General features: G+C 39.1%; 1 protein-coding gene across 1 annotated transcript in view; it reads left to right on the forward strand.

Annotated features, from left to right (window-relative positions):
* The window catches only part of smc5 (structural maintenance of chromosomes 5), a 71,833-nt gene that overhangs the window by 38,347 nt on the left and 14,885 nt on the right, over positions 1-18,601 (forward strand). Inside the window, exons 11-18 of the mRNA XM_059974755.1 lie at positions 2,064-2,177; positions 5,446-5,540; positions 6,916-7,048; positions 8,984-9,157; positions 10,415-10,584; positions 14,743-14,866; positions 16,213-16,335; positions 16,718-16,846. Coding sequence (XP_059830738.1) covers positions 2,064-2,177; positions 5,446-5,540; positions 6,916-7,048; positions 8,984-9,157; positions 10,415-10,584; positions 14,743-14,866; positions 16,213-16,335; positions 16,718-16,846 — 1,062 coding nt within the window. The remainder of the gene's footprint in view (positions 1-2,063; positions 2,178-5,445; positions 5,541-6,915; positions 7,049-8,983; positions 9,158-10,414; positions 10,585-14,742; positions 14,867-16,212; positions 16,336-16,717; positions 16,847-18,601) is intronic.

The raw sequence follows: 18,601 nt of genomic DNA on the forward strand, positions 1-18,601 counted from the left end.
CTAATACCACTCCTATATCTTATGGTCTTATTTATTATAGTATGTACAAACCCCATTTCCAGAAAAGTTGGGATATTTTCCAAAATGCAATAAAAACAAAAATCTGTGATGTGTTAATTCACGTGAACCTTTATTTAACTGACAAAAGTACAAAGAAAAGATTTTCAATAGTTTTACTGACCAACTTAATTGTATTTTGTAAATATACAGAAATTTAGAATTTGATGGCTGCAACACACTCAACAAAAGTTGGGACAGAGTTAAAATAAGATTGAAAAGTGCACAGAATATTCAAGTAACACCGGTTTGGAAGACTCCAGATTAAGCAGGCTAATTGGTAGCAGGTGAGGTATCATGACTGGGTATAAAAGTAGCGTCCATCAAAGGCTCAGTCTTTGCAAGCAAGGATGAGTCGTGGCTCACCCCTTTGTGCCAAAATTCGTGAGAGAATTGTTAGTCAGTTCAAAAGGAACATTTCCCAATGCAAGATTGCAGAGTATTTAGGTCTTTCAACATCTACAGTACATAATATTGTGAAAAGATTCAGAGAATTCAGAGACAGCTCAGTGCGTAAGGGGCAAGGTCGGAAACCACTGTTGAATGCGCTTGATCTTCGAGCCCTCAGGCGGCACTGCCTAAGAAACCGTCATGCTACTGTGACAATTATAGCCACCTGAGTTTGGGAGTACTTCGGAAAACCATTGTCACTTAACACAGTCTGTCACTGCATCCAGAAATGCAACCTGAAACTATATTACACAAGGAGGAAGCCATACATCAACTCTATGCAGAAATGCTGGCGAGTTCTCTGGGCCCGAGCTCATCTCAGATGAACCGAAAGACTGTGGAACCGTGTGCTGTGGTCAGATGAGTCCACATTTCAGCTAGTTTTCAGAAAAACGGGTGTCGAGTTCTGATTGCCAAAGATGAAAACGACCATCCTGATTGTTATCAGCGAAAGGTGCAAAAGCAAGCATCTCTGATGGTATGGGGGTGCATCAGTGCCAATGGCATGGGTGAGTTGCATGTATGTGAAGGTACCATTGACTGAGGTGTATATTAGGATCTTAGAGAGACTTGCGTTGCCATCAAGGTGACATCTCTTCCCGGGACGTCCATGCTTATTTCAGCAGGACAATGCCAGACCACATTCTACACAGGCTACAACAGCATGGCTTTGTAGACACAGAGTGCGTGTGTTTGACTGGCCTGCTGCCAGTCCAGATCTATCTCCTATTGAAAATGTACGGCGCATCATGAAGAGGAGAATCAGACAATGGAGACCACGGACTGTTGAGCAGCTGAAGTCTTATATCAAGCAAGAATGGACAAAATTTCCAATTGCAAATCTACTACAATTAGTATCCTCAATTCCAAAACGATTAAAAAGTGTTATTGAAAGGAAAGGTGATGCAACACAATGGTAAACATGCCTCTGTCCCAACTTTTCTTGAGTCTGTTACAGCCATCAAATTCTAAATTTGCGTATATTTACAAAATACAATTAAGTTAGTCAGTAAAACTATTGAAAATCTTTTCTTTGTACTTTTGTCAGTTAAATAAAGGTTCACATGAATTAACATATCACAGATTTTTGTTTTTATTGCATTTTGGAAAACATCCCAACTTTTCTGGAAATGTGGTTTGTATATAAACCTTTTTTTGGCACTTTTTTATTATAACATAGTCTTTTTTTCTTGCACTTCACTGTTGCTACAAATAAAATTTCAAGGCATATGCTAATAAAGTTCATTCTGATTCTGTTCCAAGTGCTGTCTTCCTTCAATATTCCTTGAATTTTAAAAGCAGAATTTTGGGGATCTCTGATACTTAAGATTATAGGAGAGACTGATTTAAGTATCTTTTAAACCAAAATTTGGTTGCTTCACATGATGCCTCATCTTCACAACCTTGCGGATATACTGCAGACTTCACACTGTGGCTTAATAAAAAAAAAAAGTGCTTTCATAATTATTGTCTTTAAGCTCATAAGTGTGGAATGCTGCTGTGCATTTTGATAGCATGATTTTGAAAAAGTATTTTACCTTTCCTAATTTTTACAGCTCAATATGAAGGATTCAAGGAATGCTAAGTATATTGAAAACCATATTTCACTGAATGATCTGAGGGCTTTTGTTTGTGTGAACATGGAAGACATGGACACATTCCTTCGTGAGGTGAGTGATGTCCACAAGTATGATTTTTATTTTTCTTTTTAAATAGGAAGCTTTGCATTTCAAAAGTGTTAGTTTTTCATTTGAAGTGAGATTTATTTGTTGCTTCCAAATTTTCTTTACTGCTCTGCTGTATATCCAATCACAAACAAGAGAAAATTTGCAGATGCTGGAAATCCAAGCAACACACTCAGAATGCTGCAGGAACACAGCAGGCAGGCAGCATCTATGGAAGAGAATAAACAGTCGATGTTTTGGGCCGAGACCCTTCATCAGGACTGGAGGAAAAAAAATGAGAAGTCAGCATAAGAAGGTGGGGTGGGGAAGAAATGCAAGGTAGTAGGTGAACGGTGAAGTAAAGAGGTGGGAAGTCGATTGTTGAAAAAAATGAAGGAGAAGGGGGGAATCTGATAGGAGAGGATGGAAGGCCATGAAGAAAGGGAAAGGGAGGAGGAGCACCAGAGGAAGTTAAGGAAATAAGGTGAGAGAGGGGAATGGGGAATGGTGAAGTGGAGTGGGTGATGGGCCATTACTGGAAGTTCAGGAAATCGATGCTCATGCCAGCAGCTAGGAGGCTACCCAGACAGAACATGAGGTGTTGCTCTTCCAGCCTGGGTGTTGCCTCATCGCAGCAGTGGAGAAGACCATGGACTAACGTCTGAATGGGAATGGGAAGTAGAATTAAAATAGGTGGCTACTGGAACATCCCACTTTTTCTCCTGGATGGAGCATAGGTCTTCCAATCTACATTGGGTCTGACCGATATACAGGTGGCCATAACAGGAGCACCAGATACAGCAGGTGACCCCCAACAGACTCACAGGTGAAGTGTCGCCTCACCTGGAAGGACCTGATGGCATGAACATTGATTTCTCAAACTTCTGGCAAAGGCTGCCATATCTCCTTCACCATTCCCCTTTCCCATTTCCCTCTGCCACCTTATCTCCTTACCTGCCCATCACCGCCCTCTGGCGCTCCTCCACCTTCCCTTTCTTTTATGGCCTTCTGTTTTCTCCTATCAGATTCCCACTTCTCATTTATCCTTCACCAATCAACTACCAGCTCTTTACTGCACCCCTCCTCCTGGTTTCACCTATCAACTACTCCCTTGTACTTCTTCCCTTCCTCCTTACTCTGACTTCTCATCTTTTTTTCTCCAGTCCTGATGAAGGGTCTCGGCCTGAAATGTTGACTGTTTACTCTTTTCCATAGATGCTGCCTGGCCTGCTGCATTTCTCCAGCATTTTCTGTGTATATTGTACATCCATCTAGTTTATCTTGTTTCCTTTACTTTTATTTGAGCCTTAAGAGACATGCAGAAGCTGCCAACTCATCATTCACCCTTTTTGTGTGCTGTCACACAAGGCCAAAATTTCTCAATGAGAGGATAAAATGTGCATGGTCATATAAATCAAAGTAGTACTGCCATCTCCGTTTTTATTATTTTCTTGGTTATTGTGTTGAATCTTTACATCAAATGGCTTAAATAGAAAATAAATGATGAGAAGAATGTTTATAGACAATAGACAATAGGTGCAGAAGTAGACCATTCGGCCCCTCGAGTCTGCACCGCCATTCTGATCATGGCTGATCATTCACTATCAATACCCAGTCCCTGCCTTGTCCCCATATCCCTTGATTCCCCTATCCATCAGATATCTATCTAGCTCCTTCTTGAAAGCATCCAGAGAATTGGCCTCCACCGTCTTCCGAGGTAGTGCATTCCACACCTGCACAACTCTCTGGGAGAAGAAGCTCTTCCTCAACTCTGTTTTAAATAACTGACCTCTTATTCTCAATCCATGCCCTCTGGTACTAGACTCTCCCAACATCTGGAACATATTTCCTGCCTCAATCCTATCAAATCCTTTTAATTATCTTAAACGTTTCAATCAGATCCCCTCTCAATCTCCTCAATTCCAGCGTGTACAAGCCCAATCTCTCCAATCTCTCTGCGTAAGACAGCCCTGCCATCCCAGGAATCAACCTAGTGAATCTACGCTGCACTTCCTCAACTGCCAGAATGTCCTTCCTTAAACCTGGAGACCAAAACTGTACACAATATTCCAGGTGTGGTCTCACCAGGGCCCTGTACAAATGCAAAAGGACATCCTTGCTCTTGTATTCAATTCCCCTTGTAACAAAGGCCAACATTCCATTTGCCCTCTTCACTGCCTGTTGCACTTGCTCATTCACCTTCATTGACTGGTGAACTAGGACTCCTAGGTCTCTTTGCATTTCTCCCTTACCTAACTCTACACCATTCAGACAATACTCTGCCCTCTTGTTCCTGCTTCCAAAGTGGATAACTTCACATTTATTCACATTGAATGACATCTGCCAAGTATCTGCCCACTCACCCAGCCTATCCAAGTCTCCCTGCATTCTCCTAACGTCCTCTTCGCATGTCACACTGCCACCCAGTTTAGTATCGTCAGCAAACTTGCTGATATAGTTTTCAATGCCCTCATCTAAATCATTGACATAAATCGTAAAGAGCTGTGGTCCCAATACAGAGCCCTGTGGTACCCCACTAGTCACCTCCAGCCAGTCCGAGAAACACCCATTCACTGCTACCCTTTGCTTTCTATCTGCCAACCAGTTTTCTATCCATGTTGAAACCCTGCCCCCAATGCCATGAGCTCTGATTTAATTGGAATTAGATGCTGATGACTATATGGTTGCAAGATATTAAACTAAGAATTTTATGGTAATCGGGGAATTAGAGCCGTACTGGAATTAGACCTAAGTTAGACTTACAATTAGGCAAGGAAGCATTTTTATTACATTTTAATGAGTAACTTGCATGTAAAGTTATATTTGTTTTTACATTATTATTACACCAATGATTTTATTTTGACTATTTCAATTATAATAATAGTCATAATAGCTATGATCTGTTCACTGATCTCCAATGAAAGAATGGATAGACCTTAAGCAACATCTAAATTTGGAGAATGGAAAGGACCAGAGCAGAAACCCAGGTTTGTGAGTGTGGTTGCTGTCCACGCTCATGTTGGTTGAAATTGTGTGTGTGTGCGTGCGTGCTTGCTTGGGTTGAACATCATGCCACAATAACACCACATAGTAACTAGCTGCGCATGAAGAATTGATACACAGCTGAAGATTGTTGATGTTAGTTGCTTGCATATGCAGCAAATTTGGAAATATTGTGTGTGTGGGGGGGGGGCTTAGGAGGGAAAACTGCAGGGAGCAAAGTAAGCTGGAACACGATAAATTAAATTGATTGACACTAATATTACACAATCAGGTTCGTGATAAACAGAAGCTAAAAGTGAATGCGGTGTGTGCACCTTCTGTTTCAATGGCAGGAAAGCCACCTACTAGGCCCATTCAAGAACTTAAGTAAGTAGTTTACGTTTTCTTTGCTTAAACTATTTTTATTCTCCAAGATGCTAAATAGCTGAATAATTTGCGGAAGGTTTTCTTTGTGCTTTGAACCTTAAATGGCTAACTTTTTATTTGGAAATGTATGTAATTCTGACTCTGCTGTGTTTTTCTTTTTTTTTTGTTTGGCTTGAACTTTTCCTATAATAATTCTGCTTTGCATAGGTTTCTTGAACTAGTCATCAAAAATGAAAAATAAACATTTGTAATCTTATATGTAGCACTTGTAATATTTTAATACTTCTAATTAGATCTATTTTTATGCAAGAAGCACTTGTATTTCTACAGTGATTTTCATGACCTTGAAACATTACAGTGCTTTAAAACCAATGAAGTACTTTGAAAATATACTCACCATTGCAATAAAAGGAATGCAGCCATTAATTTAATTTGTGTACAAGTTCTTGCCACTACCTATGTATATATGTGTAACAAAATTCATTTAAGGGATTGCTATTTTTTAATAGAGGAAGGACTGAGCAGAACAATGCACTGTAATTCCATAAAGTAGGTAGGTCAGCACTTAAGTGACTGTTCAAAATTGCATAAAGGATCATGGCATCTCTCTGGACTAATATTTGCTTATTCATTAGTTGTCTGGAACACCAGGGATAATTCTCCGCTCTTTTCACTGGATCATCAGGCTATATATTTGTCTTTGATTCTGTGGAGTGAGACTCTGACTTAGGCAAAAGAATCTGTTATGCACTGAACAAGAGAGATAGCATTTGCAGGGGAAATTTATTTCTCTGTTACTGTGCATTTACACTGACTTACTGCGTTATGTATTATGAGAAAATTCTGGATTAAATCTACGAATCTCTACACTGCTTTACAACACTGCATACTGAACTCTACTACATACCAATACCATTGAGTATTTAACTGAGTATGAGATTCCCTTGTCGTTCTACCCCAGTAACCGCCAACAGCGCTGATTTAACCCTAACTTGATCACAGGATAATTAACAATGACCATGTAGCCTATCTGGAACATCTTTGGACTATTGGAGGAAACCAGAGCAACCCAGGGGAAAACCCGGAAACTCCTTACAGAGGATGTCAGAATTGAACTCTGAAATGTTGACTTTGCTTAAGATCAAAAACTTGACATTTGTAACACTAAATGTTGCAGTTTTCTTAATGTTGACTGCATCTTGATATCAATTGTTACTATAAGGGTAACTCCCCTTAATCAAAAATAAAAACCTATTGTGTAACCTGCATGTCGATTTTCCTTGAGCATTTTCTTTACCTTTTGGGATCTTTTCTTTCAGCAGTTTGCTTTATTATATCTCAATTAACAGCGGGTATTCTGTCTGTCTTTTGATAGAAGTTACGGTTTTGTATCCTATTTGCGAGAGCTGATTGATGCACCCGAACCTGTAATGAGCTATCTTTGTGAACATTACAAAGTTTATGATGTTCCTATAGGAACAGCAAAGACTAGATCGATGATTGAAAAGGTAGGTATTTTTAATTGATGACTTGTATTCAAGTTGTATCAGAAGCATAGCATGTTTAAGCAAGGAGTCCTGCAAGATTACCGATTGCCACCCTCAATAGTGCTGTACCACATTCACTCAGGTCACGCTTCTTCTGATACAATTTCAGTTCATTCCACAGCTTACTGTTATGATGTAGTAGTATCTAGCTATGTTAAAATATCATTTTTCAGATTTGGGTCCATTTTCCTTGTCACATCAAGGCCATGTTGTTTATTTTCCTCTAGAATTCTGGTGCTAGCACAGCCTTTTGTCCATCTGCATCTGCTTTCCTAGTATCCTCTTCTAAGTCATAAGCAATCATGAAAGTGCAAATAATCATGTCTCCATTCTAAAAACTGCCCTGTGTCCATGATAATCCAAGGAATTCACTGTCTATCTTAATCCCTAGAGATTCTTTTTCTCTAATGTATTATGTCAAAATTTTTTTGAAAATAAGTAATGCCCGTTCATCTGCCTAAGCATCTTCACAAAATTCATCTTTGACTTTTATTCCTGTGGACATGCTTCATTTCCCCCAAGGCTCTTCTCAGAAAACATTAAGTATGTTTACGAATAGCTACTTTCCAAAAATTAATGTCAAAAAAGGTCAGTTATTTTCCACTTTTGACTTCTGTATTTTTCAATTAACTAAAATCTCCCACTAATACAACCCTATTATTCTTACAACTCTGAGCAATTTCTCTACACACCAACTCCTGAAGTTCCTGCTGACTAATAGCCCCATTAGAGTGACCCTAATTGTTTCTAGTTTCTAATTTCTACCCATATGGCCTGATAATCCCTCAAGAATACCATCACTAAGTACTGCTGTTACGTCCTCCCTTAACAAAAAAACACCCCTTTTTCACTGACCTATACCTTTGTTATGTCTATATCATCTGTATATTCATCTTTTGTCCGAAGTATTTAACATGCATCACCCTAGATGTGTTAATTGATCCTCAATATATAACGCAGTTTTTTTTGTCAACTCTCTACTGAATTTTGCAGTGATTAATTTACGTTAACAGCCCTGGGTTTTGTGTGTGAAGTTTCTCAGTCATCCAGGTTATTGTATATCAAGCGGTAGTAAATCAAGGCAACTGAATTTGCTTTGTTGTGAAGACGTTTCACCACTCATCGGAGAGGCTTCTTCAGTTCTAATCGATGGTGGGTAGTTCTTTGGCTTATAAACTCTGAGTTGTTTAAAGGTATTGTAGTCAGATGACCCTCTTAACGACCCTCTTGTGATTGCTATACCTTTAAACAACTCACAGACAAACCAGAAACAAGTGTAAACAAAGCGGAAAACTGCCCACCATGGATTAGAACTGAAGAGGCCTATTGGATGAGTAGCGAAACGTCTTTTAGCCAACACAGCAAGTCCAGTTGCCTTGATTTGCCACTGCTTGATAAACCCTGGGTTTTGTTTCTTTCACTTTCAGAAACATCTCACATATTCATAATTGGATTCTCTGTGATCTAATAGTGTACCAGTGACCATAATTTACCAGCAATCAGACTGAATAAATCAAAGATCAGAGGGCAGTCTTTTTAATATTGATCTTTTCTCATTATAGATAATGGTTTTCACATCTGTAAAGGAATAGATTTTAACATATGATTCCCCTCTTTCTGCACTCAATTCTTTATAGCAACCAGTAGAGCAGATTGTTAAGATATTGATGAAAGTTATGTTGATTATATTCCTTTAATACAGGAAAAAAACCTGTAAGTCTTTTGATATCGAGTTCGTAGTCCAAGAGACAAGATCTTACTAATTTTTTGTCATAGTAGTCAAATCAGAACGCTGGTCTATAACCTGTATTGTCCAGGGAGAAGGATGTACCACAGCATATTTTCTAACAATGCAAATTAGTGTGCAACATTCTAACCAACATTGATGTTTTGTAGGTGATAAAAGAAACTCATCTGCGTCAGATCTATACAGGGGAAGAGCGATACAGTGTAAAAAAATCGGTATACTCCAATAAAGTTATTTCAAGCAACACGTCATTGAAAAATGCACAGTTTCTCACTGTTCAAGTGGATGTGGAGGAACGGAGGCGATTGGATGATCAAGCAAAAGTAAGTTTTCAGACAATTATAATGTCTTTTTGTTTGAATGTTAAAGCATTAAAAATTCCATTTCTCAACTACAGAAATTGCCCAGGTCATGATCTTGCTTTTAATGTAATATTGATACTCCCTGAGTCAGCCAAGGATTCTGAGAACTGTCTAATATGAAGCATCTGTAAGTCAGAAACATTAGTTAGTGGCTGATGTTGCAGAAGTTCCATTGGTAAGTTAATTAGCTGCAGGTTAGAAAATATTTCACTGTGTTTTAGATCTTAGAATTAAGTAATACAAATCGGAACTACAGATTCAAAACATTTTGGGCCATTGAATTTAGAATGCTGGACTAGAAAGATCTTGGAACATAGAACATAGAAAACCTATGGCACAATACAGGTCCTTCAGCCCACAAAGCTGTGCCAAAAATGTCCTTACCTTGGAACTACCTAGGCTTACTCATAGCCCTCTATTTTTTCTAAGCTCCATGTACCTATCCAGGAGTCTCTTAAAAGACCCTATCGTTTCCACCTCCACCACCGTTGCTGGCAGCCCATTCCACACACTCACCACTCTCTGCGTTTTTTTAGAAAAAAAACTTAACCCTGACATCTCTGTGCCTACTTCCAAGCACCTTAAAACTATGCCCTCTTGTGCTAGCCATTTCAGCCTCTGACTATCCACACAATCAGTGCCTCTCACTGTCTTGTACACCTCTACCAGGTCACCTCTCATCCTCCGTTGTTCCAAGAAGAAAAGGCTGAGTTCACTCAACCTATTCTCATAAGGCATGCTCCCTAATCCAGGCAATGTCCTTATAAATCTCCTCTGCACCCTTCCTATGGTTTCCACGTCCTTCCTGCAGTAAGGCGACTAGAATTGAACACAGTACTACAAGTGGGGTCTAACCAGGGTCCTATATAGCTGCAACATTACATCTCTGCTCTTGTACTCAATCGCACAGTTGATGAAGGCCAATGCACCATATGTCCTCTTAACCACAGAGTCAACCTGCGTAGTGTCTTGTCTAAACTAGGCTTTTAGGTATAATAATACTTGTATTCTGTTAGATACAGCATGGTTTTCCTCATAGTTGTTGTGGTCTGGAACTGGTTGGTTCATATGAGGAGCTGTACTATAACCATATTAGCATCACTTTTTGTGACTATTTTGTTAGCTGCCTCTTCATTTCATTGTAAAGTGAACTGCAGGGAGAGAGCAAGGAATAAAAGGAAGTTGCATAACATCATATGCTGTTTGTATACTTTGTAGGAAATAACTACAAAGCTAAATGCGCTGGAATCCCGCCTTGCTGAAATTTCTGAGACACACCGACGTCTCGAGTGGAAAGATAATGAATTGAGGACAAAAAAGAAAGAACTTTTGGAGATGAAAAGCAAGAGAAGGCAACTGGAACAGAAAATCAGCACAAAGAATGACAGGTACAGAATGACCCTCTTTACTGTGCATTCAGGTACAATATAAATCCTGAGGGTATCTTGTGTAGAAAACAGCAAACACCACCCTTTAACAGTACAACAAAATTATGGATTTAGCTGGCTATCTGGCTGGGTATTTATGAACTAATGTACAAGGATTCCCATCCTTTTTTATGCCATGGGTCCCTACTATTAACCGAGGGGTCTGTGGACCCCGGGTTGGGAACCCCCAATTTAAGAGGTGATTTTTGGAGATGCACAAGAATATAAAAAACACATTGTTAGGTATATTTTCAGCGTGCATAATATTAAAGAAAAATAAATGAATTTCTCTGTTTAATGAAAAATTTAAATTTTATGTGGGGAAAATATTTCCATGAATATTATTTTATTGAATAGAGAAGGGTTCATTCTTTATATTTGAATGGATATTCCAGTTTTGCACTGGGTATATTTTAACTGTCATATTAGTTACAGGTAGTCCCCAGGTTACGAACGAGTTCCGTTCCTGAGTCCGTCTTTAAGTCGGATTTGTACGTAAATTGGAACAGGTACATCTGGTATTATTTAGCATCAGTTAGTCAAACGTATATAGTATATATTTTACTTTTCTATGCATATAAATCACTTAAGAAACGTATGTATTTCAATAATTAAACCACTGCATTGCTTAGTAAAAATTGTAGCTTTCATCGGGGCAGGGCCTTTCACATGCTCCATTATTCTCACTTTATCCTTTAAAATTGTTCCGATCATTGACCGACTGTAGCCTAATGCTTTTCCAATGACCGATAACGTTTCACGTCTTTCTGATACTTTATTTTTAATTGTTATTGTTGTCCGTCAACAGAACAGAAACACTGCGGGCGGCGGGTCCCGAGCTCCGCCAGGTCCTAAAGTCCACCATAGTGGGACAGGTTAAATGGGATAAGCGGGGGCGGTGCTGACTGGAAAAGGGGGGGGGGGGTGTCAGGGTGAATCTTGCTAAGAAAAATTTAAGCCAAATACAAAGTTAACACACTCAACACAGTGTCAATGTCAATGACTTAAAGTGGCAAATGGCATCGTGATCTGACTCAAAATGGCAGACAGCATTCTCCTTCCTCGGTTCGTAAGTGCAGTTGGCCTTCCTTATCTGCGAATTCCAAATGCGCGAATTCAACCCACTGCGAATCGGGAAAACCCGGAAGTGCTCTTCCAGCACTTGTTGTTTGAGCATGTACAGACTTTTTTTTCTTGTCATTATTCCCTAAACAGTGCAGTATAACAACTATTTTACATAGCACTTACATTGTATTAGGTATTATAAGTAATCTAGAGATGATTTTAAAGTATACAGGAGGATGTGCATGGGTTAATGTGGATTGGGATTGAAAAAAATTATAAGTTCTCTTACTAAGTAAGTCAGAACAGGTACATCCAGTATTACTTAGCGTCAGTTAGTCAAACATTTATCGTAGCATATAGTATATATTTTACCTTTCTATGCATATAAAATGCTTAAGAACTTATGTTTCAGCGCCGGGCTTGGGAACGGAAGTTCCGGAATTCGATTCAGTGACAGACCACTCCCCTGTGCACTCTCCACAGTGCCGGGTTGATATGGAGGATCAAAAACCCAAAACCCAATAATTAAACCACTGCGTTGCTTAATAATAATTGTAGCTTTCATCGGGGCAGAGCCTTTCTCACTTTATCATTTAAAATTGTTCCAATCGTTGACCGATGTAGCCTAACGCGTTTCCAATGACCGATGGCGTTTAGCCTCTTTCCAATCGCTTTATTATTTCCTTTATTTTCAATTGTGATTGTGATTATTTTCGTGAACAGAAACACTGCGGATTCAGAGCTCTGCTGCTAGGTCCTAATGTCCTCAGCTCTGAGACAGGTTGAATAAGGTCTGAGGTTCCACTGGGTCCTAAGGTCCAGTACATTGAGTCAGGTTGAATAAGGGACTTGAGCACCCGCAATTTTTGGCATCCGCGAGGGGTCCCGGGACCAATCCCTCTCGGATAAGGAGGGCTGATTGTATGAGTTGTTTGTAAGTCGGACGTTCGTAACTTGGGGACTGCCTGTACTGCATTTGCTGCTTTTGTCATTCTAGTTTGGAAGAATCATATGCACACCTTGAAGTATGTAATATTAGTAAACTATAAAACTAAAGAGAGTGCCAAGCACTGATAGAACTTGCATTATTGTTAATTATGCCAAACAAGCAACTCCTTACTCTGAGTGGTTATATTAGATTGTTGCATAACATCTGTTGCTTCTTTGTATCATTTAAATTATGTACAAACCCCATTTCCAGAAAAGTTGGGATATTTTCCAAAATGCAATAAAAACAAAAATCTGTGATATGTTAATTCATGTGAACCTTTATTTAACTGACAAAAGTACAAAGAAAAGATTTTTAATAGTTTTACTGACTAACTTAATTGTATTTTGTAAATATACACAAATTTAGAATTTGATGGCTGCAACACACTCAATAAAAGTTGGGACAGAGGCATGTTTACCATTGTGTTGCATCACCTTTCCTTTTAATAACACTTTTTAATCGTTTTGGAATTGAGGATACTAATTGTAGTAGATTTGCAATTGGAAATTTTGTCCATTCTTGCTTGATATAAGACTTCAGCTGCTCAACAGTCCGTGGTCTCCATTGTCTGATTCTCCTCTTCATGATGCGCCGTACATTTTCAATAGGAGATAGATCTGGACTGGCAGCAGGCCAGTCAAACACACGCACTCTGTGTCTACAAAACCATGCTGTTGTAGCCTGTGTAGAATGTGGTCTGGCATTGTCCTGCTGAAATAAGCATGGACATCCCGGGAAGAGATGTCACCTTGATGGCAACATATGTCTCTCTAAAATCCTAATATACGCCTCAGAGTCAATGGTACCTTCACATACATGCAACTCACCCATGCCGTTGGCACTGATGCACCCCCATACCATCAGAGATGCTTGCTTTTGCACCTTTCGCTGATAACAATCAGGATGGTCGTTTTCATCTTTGGCAATCAGAACTCGACACCCGTTTTTCTGAAAACTAGCTGAAATGTGGACTCATCTGACCACAGCATACGGTTCCACAGTCTTTCGGTTCATCTGAGATGAGCTCGGGCCCAGAGAACTCGCCAGCATTTCTGCATAGAGTTGATGTATGGCTTCCTCCTTGTGTAATATAGTTTCAGGTTGCATTTCTGGATGCAGTGACAGACTGTGTTAAGTGACAATGGTTTTCCGAAGTACTCCCAAACTCAGGTGGCTATAATTGTCACAGTAGCATGACGGTTTCTTAGGCAGTGCTGCCCGAGGGCTCAAAGATCACGCACATTCAACAGTGGTTTCCGACCTTGCCCTTTACGCATTGAGATGTCTCTGAATTCTCTGAATCTTTTCACAATATTATGTACTGTAGATGTTGAAAGACCTAAATTCTCTGCAGTCTTGCATTGGGAAATGTTCCTTTTGAACTGACTAACAAATCTCTCTCGAATTTTGGCACAAAGGGGTGAGCCATGACCCATCCTTGCTTGCAAAGACTGAGCCTTTGATGGACGCTACTTTTATACCCAGTCATGATACCTCACCTGCTACCAATTAGCCTGTTTTATCTGGAGTCTTCCAAACTGTTGTTAATTGAATATTCTGTGCACTTTTCAATCTTATTTTAACTCTTCCCAACTTTTGTTGAGAGTGTTGCAGCCATCAAATTCTAAATTTCTGTATATTTACAAAATACAATTAAGTTGGTCAGTAAAACTATTGAAAATCTTTTCTTTGTACTTTTGTCAGTTAAATAAAGGTTCACGTGAATTAACACATCATAGATTTTTGTTTTTATTGCATTTTGGAAAACATCCCAACTTTTCTGGAAATGGGGTTTGTAATATGAGTGCAAACTAAATGAAATCAGCTTTGTTGGCCTGAGGAAAAGAGATATTCAAGATCAAGTTTAATTGTCTTTCAATCATATTTCAGCCAGGTTCTGTTAAAGTTTATTTTCAATTTGATCTCTGAATAATCCAACAGTCCTGAAAACGCAAATATTGGCAGCAAGCTCCTTATCTGAGGCATTGATGGTCTTGTCACAAAGTATTTTCATGTTAGCAGGCAAATGTTGCTCAGTCCTCATATTTGACATATTTTCTAAGTCTCAAGCAGATGGAGATGGATACCATCAATCTTGAAGAGGAAGAACGAAAAGCTAATACAAAGTTGAAAGCGATCTATACCCAAAAAGCCAAGCTGGTTTCAGAGTTAACACAGCTTATTAAGGTAAGATTCAAAGGAATTTATGGAGCAATTCATAAATATTGCTCCATGACTCTAAATCTCTGGCAAAATACCTTGAAAAGTATGTGAGGAAATTATGTTGGTGTAATAATTTTGCTTTTGTTGAGAAAATTCACAAATTTGTTTATCTGTACTCTTTAGTAAGGGTAAGGGAATAGTATTTGTGAAAAGTGCTATATAAATTATTACAAATACTTAAATTTTTGTATGAAATTAATTTTACAGTTTTATTTGCTGCGTTAACTCATTCAAAAATAAACAGTAAGACCACAGAGTTTTAGACTTTTCTACTATGGAGGGAAAAAGCTTGACATTATCTATGCCTCATGTGATGTGGTCTATTCTGTGTAAATGGTTTGTTATGCTTCTGAAAGACTTGGAGCTTTTATTACTGCGTGAAATTTGTGAAGTACAGAAACCTTGGTTTCATTTTTGTTATTGTTTTTGTTAAAGGAAAATGCAGTTGATGGAATGGAAAATTCTTTAGCATCCAAAGTTCAAGTAAATTTATTATCAAAGTCATTGAGGCAGATTACCACATTCTTCTTATGCACTGGTAAAATTAAAGGATGCTTGAACCACAGACTTCCGAAGCATTAATGATGTCAGTGAGCACTCCAGATCTTCAGTACTTAGCCATGTACTCCGCTTGGGCTAGATATTTCTCCATCACCCTCCTCAAGGATGCTCTCATGCTGGCCTCAGATTCTGAAATTGCTGGATCATTGGGGATGGTGGGAGTCTGTGAAGTTTCTCTATGTTTTGTTGGCCAAAAATAGCAGAGAACATACTGTGCCTGGATCAGAGCCCTGCAAGTATACAATCCTGGTGATAGTGAACATTGTTTAATATTGGGTAATCCGGGTGAAGAAGTCAACATTTCATCAGAGCTCAGCACTCCAGCTGTGCCCACAAACTCATAAAGAAGCTGAGCATACCCCTCCCAGCCTTTGCACTCTTATGTACACTACAAATTAACATTTATAATTACTTTTATCCTTTTTTTAATGTTTCCACTATATTAAGCATCTCTATCGGCTTGGAAGGTGGCTAGACCATTCACTGAAATAATCATTAATTTATTATAGTTGCAGACAAAACATTATCAACCATTGAAATGACAGATAATGTATTGTAAACCTTGTGCTGAAACAGTCTCTTCCACCGTTTCCTACCTAGAATGCTGTGTAGACTTTACATTCCACTGAAATTGGGAGCATGAATGAACAATCTGTTGTAGCTGTTCACAGATGCAATAAGTAATAAAGGGTTTCCAATGGGATTGAGAGGAAGTATGCTCAGTTACACCTGTGACCTTTTGTTTCTAGACCTGCATGAGGCTGAACATGGATAAAGTTGGCTTTGTTCTTGAAAACACATTATTAAGTTATGAAAAGAATCAGCTGGAAACAGAATTTAAAGAATCTACTGTGGAGCAAAAAATGAAAGAGGTATAGTTACTGCACTTTATACTGATGTATTCTGAGGCTGACGAATGAAGTTCTTTTCCTAGCACTGTACTTGTCCTCCACTTTCAGGTGGGTACTACATCAATACATTATTTTTCCTAACGTTATACACAAATATTAGTAGCTTTCATATTTATCAACATTGATTTTGAGAAATTAATACCCCATACAAAATGTCATTGACTGTTATTATTCTTGCATGATGCAAATGTTGCCTTCTGCATTTAAAGTTGTACTTGATATTTGCCATTTTTTTTTGTTCAGCAGCTCCATTCTCTTATGTAGAACTAAAGTGCAGAAGTAGCTCATTTGGCCAAATAAGTCTATACCAGTGCTCATGATATTGTTTTAATTATGGATATAGCAACAGTACAGAGAGCTGGATGAAAAAAAGCACAAACTTTTGAATATGTGCAAGGAGCGTATGAAAGCAGCCAGGCAGATCTGTGACTTGGATCCAAATCAGAGTGACATTCCTCCAGAACTGATGACAGTAAGTAAAAATGAATTGCTGAATTGTACCATTACGCAGAGACAGAAACATGGAAAATTACAGACCTGGCATGTCATCTCTCTGCAGTGGTGATTCTTATGTGTGGTCTGCCATTGTCCATTTATTAATGGGAGTTAAATGTGTGGTTACAGATAAGCATGATGTGTAATTACTGATGATTAGGTGCGGAAAAAAAAAAGAATGGATTAACCTTGGATTAAACAGAATGGAATGACTCAAAAGTAAAAACAGTAAATTCATAAGACCAGCCAAAAGACATGAAACTTCATTGTATTTGATGTTAATTTAAATTATATAAGTGTTGCCTCACTAAAAACATGGATAAGTTTAATGAAAGTGAACAATAAGTTTAACTTGTGTACGTATGCTATTAAATCAATACAGTAGAATACATGAAGGCATTTTCCACAGTACGTCATCAAAAGTGCAGAATTCCAACTGGTTGCATCACCATCTGGAATGAAGGCTCCGATACTGAGGATCGAAAGAGGCAGCAGAGGGTTGTAGTTTAGCTAGCTCCATCATCAATATCCAACACAAGCCTCACCACCGTCAACATAGAAACATGGAAAATAGGTGCAGGAGTAGGCCGTTTGGCCCTTCGAGCCTGCCATTCAGTATGATCATGGCTGATCATCCAACTCAGAACCCTGTACCTGTTTTCTCTCCATACCTCCGATCCCTTTAGCTGCAAGGGCCATATCTAACTTCCTCTTAAATATAGCCAATGAACCGGCCTCAACTGTTTCCTGTGGCAGAGAATTCCACAGATTCACCACTCTCTGTGTGAAGAAGTTTTTCCTCATCTCGGTCCTAAAAGGCCTCCTCTTTATCCTTAAACTGTGACCCCTCGTTCTGGACTTCCCCAACATCGGAAACAATCTTCCTGCATCTAGCCTGTCCCATCCCTTTAGAATTTTATACGATTCAATAAGATCCCCCCTCAATCTTCTAAATTCCAGTGAGTATAAGCAGAGTCGATCCAGTCTTTCTTCATATGAAAGTCCTGCCATCCCAGGAATCAATCTGGTGAACCTTCTCTGTACTCCCTCTATGGCAAGAATGTCTTTCCTCAGATTAGGGGACCAAAACTGCACACAATATTCTAGGTGCGGTCTCACCAAGGCCTTGTACAACTGCAGTAGAACCTCCCTGCTCCTGTACTCAAATCCTTTTGCTATGAATGCCAACATACCATTTGCCTTTTTCACCGCCTGCTGTACCTGCATGCCCACCTTCAATGACTGGTGTACAATGACACCCAGGTCTAGTTGCATCTCCCCTTTTCCTAGTCGGCCACCGTTCAGATAATAATCTGTTTTCCTGTTCTTGCAACCAAAGTGGATAACCTCACATTTATCCACATTAAATTGCATCTGCCATGAATTTGCCCACTCACCTAACCTATCCAAGTCACCCTGCATCCTCTTAGCATCCTCCTCACAGCTAACACTGCCGCCCAGCTTCGTGTCATCAACATAGAAACATAGAAAATAGGTGCAGGTGTAGGCCATTCGGCCCTTCAAGCCTGCACCGCCATTCAGTATGATCAAGAGCATCTTTAAAAGGCAGAGCCGTGATCAAGGACCTCACTATCTGGGACATACCTTTATCTCATTACTACTATTAGGGGGAGATACAGGAGGGTGAAGATACACACTCAACATTTTAGGAACAGCTTCTTCTCCATCACCATTAGATTTATGAATGATCCATGAACATTATCTCACTATT

This window comes from Hypanus sabinus, chromosome 7, assembly GCF_030144855.1.
Source record: "Hypanus sabinus isolate sHypSab1 chromosome 7, sHypSab1.hap1, whole genome shotgun sequence".
NCBI lineage: Eukaryota > Metazoa > Chordata > Chondrichthyes > Myliobatiformes > Dasyatidae > Hypanus > Hypanus sabinus.